At 36.8% G+C, this 5271-nt stretch overlaps 1 protein-coding gene across 1 annotated transcript in view; it reads right to left on the bottom strand.

The window, feature by feature from the left end:
- NRK (Nik related kinase) overlaps window positions 1–5271 on the bottom strand; it is a gene marked incomplete at its 5' end in the record, with an annotated part of 36870 nt that overhangs the window by 8177 nt on the left and 23422 nt on the right. Inside the window, 3 exons of the mRNA XM_010858025.1 lie at window positions 1953–2102; window positions 2391–2534; window positions 4301–4401. Coding sequence (XP_010856327.1) covers window positions 1953–2102; window positions 2391–2534; window positions 4301–4401 — 395 coding nt within the window. The remainder of the gene's footprint in view (window positions 1–1952; window positions 2103–2390; window positions 2535–4300; window positions 4402–5271) is intronic.

The following is a 5271-nucleotide window of genomic DNA, read 5'->3' as shown; positions in this document are numbered from 1 at the left end:
GTTTAGAATAGAGCTGAGCTGCTGTAAATCAGAAAGCATCAGAGGTAATTCTCTTGCTTCTCAGATGATTCCTGAAGTAATCAGATATTCTTTTAGCACACATAGCTCCCTTGTAGCTTTATAGCTTTTGTAATCTAGCACTGTTGGAAAAATTATTTTTAGTACATCCTGTTTCAGAAGACACTCTCTCCTCCCTTATATTAGAGTCCTTTCTCTTTTAATGGGTCAAGACACTAGGGCATTTAGCTAAAAATTCTATTTTTGAATTCACTTAAGGTATCCTAATTAGGCCAGAAAATGATGAAAAAAAAATCCTCTTCTCTCATTGTTTCCATAATAATTAACAGATTGCTCGAAAAGAAAGTAATTCTTCTTGCTTAGTAGTCAAGTTGAACACAGAATTCAATCTTCCTGAATGACTTTTCAAATAAGTATTAACTTGGATCAATACTGAGGTTTTCAATAACGCACGATGTGATGTAAAAAAAATAAGATGCAGGAAGTGATGGAAGACCTTCCAAGTGAAGAATACTATAATATTTATACTACAACTTACCTGAACTCATATTTAAGTGGCTTTGTCTGGGGCTCGGTTCAGTGTTTTTGACATTATAAATTGTGATTTTTATATAATCATAGGTGACAACAGAATGATCATCTAATTGGATTGTTAAATCTGACCAAAACTTGAAAAAACAGCCTCCATTAATGATCTGACAACTGTTCTGTGTAATCTGTCAGAGATATACGAGATAACTCTGAAAACTGTGCAATGTGTGATTGCAAAAACTGTGCAAAAGTGATTCAGAAGTACAAAAAAGTTTTCTCCTGGACTTTTGTATAACACTAAACTGCTAAAACTTTAGTGTTTGACAAAATGGGGAATTTAAAAAGATTTGTTGATTCATCTCTTCCTTTTTAATATAATTTTCAATAGGAAAAAAATGTCATTTCTACCATTATATGTATATTGTGTGTGTGAGTGTGTGAGGTATTATGTTATGTTTGAGCTCTTTATATAAATGATGTGTATAGTATTTTTACAACTATTCATATTTTAGATGCTGTGCCATATTTTCATGTTTATAATTATTTAAGAGTTGAGAGTTGATATGCATTAGCTTTTAAAGTGTTGAATCCTTGATCAGAAATTCTAAGTATAAAGTATACTATAAGAGAATACTTTATGATAACTTGCTATATATCATAGTTTACTAAAATCTGGATAAAGAAAGGGCATATACATAATAATGCATAATGAGATGCAGAGAACTAAAAGCAAGGGTTATAAACTCATATGCCTAAGAGGGCCAGTTATTATAAATACATAAACATGGATGGATAGAGAATGCATAGCATATGTTCCATCCAAAAGTGGGCAGGCACCAATTGGTTCCAGTTGATTATGGCCAGATAGTAATGTTGGATCATTGGTTTTTCAATAGAAATCCAGATTTTAAGTGTAAACTAGGGATTCAGTTCAGTTCAGTCGCTCAGTCGTGTCCGACTCTTTGCTACCCCACGAATCGCAGCACGCCAGGCCTCCCTGTTCATCACCAACTCCCGGAGTTCACCCAAACTCATGTCCATCGAGTCAGTGATGCCATCCAGCCATCTCATCCTCTGTCATCCCCTTTTCCTCCTACCCCAATCCCTCCCAGCATCAGAGTCTTTTCCAATGAGTCAACTCTTCGCATGAGGTGGTTCATTTAAAAACAAATACAAAACATCACTGTGCCAGACAAAGTCTATCTGCAGAACGGACTTAGCACTCTGGACTAAGAAACCATCAGTGACTTTTGTTTATCCATTACTACCTTCTGGCACTCAATACTTACCTTTTAGGTCTCAGTTCTAATATAGATATTGTTACTCGTATTTTTAAACCTTTTAAGAGTTTCACAGTTGGAAATACTCAAATTATGTTACACAATAATTTCCAGGGATCTTACGTTATTTGGCAGGGTCACATCAGACATAACCTCAGATTCTGCATCAATGATGTGATATCCATCTGCTGAGCTGAAGAAAATCTTTAGTCTTTTTTCAGAACCAATAGCCAGGTCAACTGTCACTGGCTTATGACCAAGTGTTGGAAACACCTGTAGGTATAAAACCAAATACGGCCAAAAGGCCAAAAATGACATTCTGTCTAAGGTGAAAATTCTCCCGCCCGTTTGCTTAACAGGTGTATAGAACCCAGAATGATTTTTAAAATTACATAATACATTTAGAGACCTATGTATTACAACTTGTCATATCTGTTAACTCAACAAGAACAATTATATTCAGGGTCTAAATATTGAGTTTTCCTTCAAAGGCCAAATCTTCAAAAATCATAAGAGTTTTATATGGCCTTGTATCCTATGTGCTGTATTTAAATTCCTTGCCTTGAGCTTCAGCAAATGAAGGAGCTCATCTGGTCTCTTAAACCGGTTTGCTGGATCAGCTGCCTGTATTTTTGCCAATATTCGTATATAGGCTTCATAGGACATGTAGTCTCCTTCGGAGTCTGCTGATTGATCAATGCACACTTGGTAGGGAATGAGAAAGGCCAGACATGTTAACCTACCATAGACTGGGTGTACTCTAGGCTATTATGGTTCCTAGTCCAAGGAAACAAAAAGCCAAACAGGATACATTGCCAAGTTCAGGTCACAGTAGAGGACTGGGCATCACAGGTTTCACCATACTGAACTCATGTGGTGGGATTCAAGAACTGGAGTGAGGATTTAGACAAGGAACTGTATATCAGGCCAGACAGACTGTTGGTACTTACCTTCTTTGCTTCCCAGCTCCATACCAGGCAGCTCTGACCAATCAGCAGACACCCAGGAACAAACCCATATCCAAATACTGACAACTGACCCAATGTCCAATTTAGGGAGATCAGATCAGGGATGTGATTTGTGTCAGGACAGGCCCAGACTATCTATATAGTAGTCTGTGCTATTTATAAAAGAACATATTTATTGTACAAATGGCTCAGCCGGTAAAGAAATCCGCCCACAATTTGGGAGACCTGGGTTCGATCCCTGGGTTGGGAAGATCCCCTGGAGAAGGGAAAGGCTACCCACTCCAGTCGTCTGGCCTGGAGACCCCATGGACTGTATAGTCCATGGGGTCACAAAGAGTCGGACACAACTGAGCGACTTTCACTTTCAGACATTTGAGGAGCAGCCATAAACATTACCCCATCTATATTGTACACATGTGATGTTTTAGTCTATAAAATATAATATGTAAACAGATCCTAACCTAAGATATGATTGTATTTCATGAATACCTTACTGGGGTCTATCATGATGTGTCCCTATCAGTGCTTTGAAAAACTCCATGGACCAACCAGTTCAAAATCTCCTAGGATGTTTGCTAAAAATACAGATTCCCCAGGCCCCATTCCAAACCTAATTTGGCCTGGAGTTCGCCTGAGGTCTAAACTTTTAACAAATGCTTCAGATGATTCTAAGAAGCTACCGGATTCTATGTAGTACCACTGGTTCATTAATCAGTCTTTATTAATACAGAATAAACACAGAATAGTTTTATTTATGTTGAGTTCTGAAGCACTGTAAAAAGATAATAAAGATAAAAATAGTCTCCAGTTTATGAAATGTGATTAAAAATCATCAGCGACTTAATTGTTTGGGACACTAAATGGTTACCTTATGAGGCTGATCCATAGAAGTTCAGTTAAACCAAAGTAAGGGTGGAAACAGTACTTGCAATCCAAATAAGCCTAACCAGCATTTCTTGTAATAGTTCTAGAGAGAAATGTGTTTAGAGATCCAGCTTGGAAGGAATATAGAGCCACCCTTTCCTCCCCACTCCCACCTATTATAGTCCTGGTCATGAGAGCAAAGGCTTTCTTTTCCTTTATTCGTCTACCAGGGGGTTCCCCACTCTACCACTGTCACATCTTTCCTTACCTTCCCTCTGCTCTCCACCCCTCACTAAGAGAGAAAAGGGACTTTCTCAGCTTCAAGTCATTGGGGTAGCACCCAAAGCTTGTGTTTGTGGCTTTAGAAGAGGAGTTCTTCATGTTAACTACAGGAATTGGGAGTGAGGAGCTGGTAGGGAGTTCCTGTAAGGGGAGGGGTCAGGGATTTCCCTCACATTCTCCCTTGGTTTGGTACCTGCAAATTGTCTAGAAAAGGGTTAAATGATCATTATTGACATGGTATATTCAAATTACATTAACTGTAGAAGAATAGCATCTATATTTCTCCTACTATATTCCAAATACTGTTCTGTTTACAATTTCTCAAAAGAAAGCCCAATGAAAATGGAGACCACTCACTTTAATGGCAGTGTTTTCATCAAAGGACTTTGGTGCCCATGCATACAGATGAATCGATGATTTCAAAGCAATTGCAATATATGTTGTTTCTTCATGTTGGACTACAATGATAAAATACAAAGAAGTAACAATGCCACAGGGTTAACAAGAACACTCAAGTATTTGTATTTGTTGTTAAAAATGTCGTAACAATGACAATTAAGAAGGCAATAGCATCCAGAATGATTTATGGATTCAATGCAATCTCTAAAATCCCAATGGCCCCCTATGTACAAACAGAAATGCTGATTAAAATTCACATGGAATTAGAAGAGGCCAAAATGCTCTTAAAAATAAAAAACAACGTTGGAGGACTCACAGTACCCAGTTTCTAAACTTATTATAAGCTATAGTAATCAAAGCAGTGTAGTACTGACATAAGGATAGGCATATAGATCAATGGAGTAGAACTGAATGTCTATAAATAAAGTACATTTATGGTCATGGTGCCAAGAATATTCAATAGAGAAACAACAATTTCTTCATCAAATGGTACTGAGACAACTGAATATCTACATATAAAAAAATGAACTGGATGTCTTACCTTAATCCATATATACAATAATTAACTTGAAATGGATCAAAGACCTAAATGTAAGAGCTAAAACTATGAAGCTATTAAAAGTAAATAAACCCTCATGGTAATAGATTCTCATATTTGACACCAAAAGCATAAACAACAAAAGAAATAAACAGCTAAATTGGGTTTCATTAAAATTCACTCTTCTATGTATCAAAGGACACTATCAACAGAGTGAAAAGACAAAGTATGGAACAGGAATAAATATTTCCAAATCATATATCTGTAAGGGTTTAGTATCCAGAATATACAAAAAACACAACTCAATAACAAAAGGATAAATAGCCCAAGGGAGATATACAAATGGCCAATAAACACTTGAATGCTCAACAACATTATTCATGAGGGAAAT

Source organism: Bison bison, unplaced genomic scaffold (genome assembly GCF_000754665.1).
Source record: "Bison bison bison isolate TAMUID 2011002044 unplaced genomic scaffold, Bison_UMD1.0 scf7180017855067, whole genome shotgun sequence".
NCBI lineage: Eukaryota > Metazoa > Chordata > Mammalia > Artiodactyla > Bovidae > Bison > Bison bison.
The sequence above is the reverse complement of the archived record's forward strand: the minus strand, read 5'-3'. Positions and strand labels throughout refer to the sequence as shown.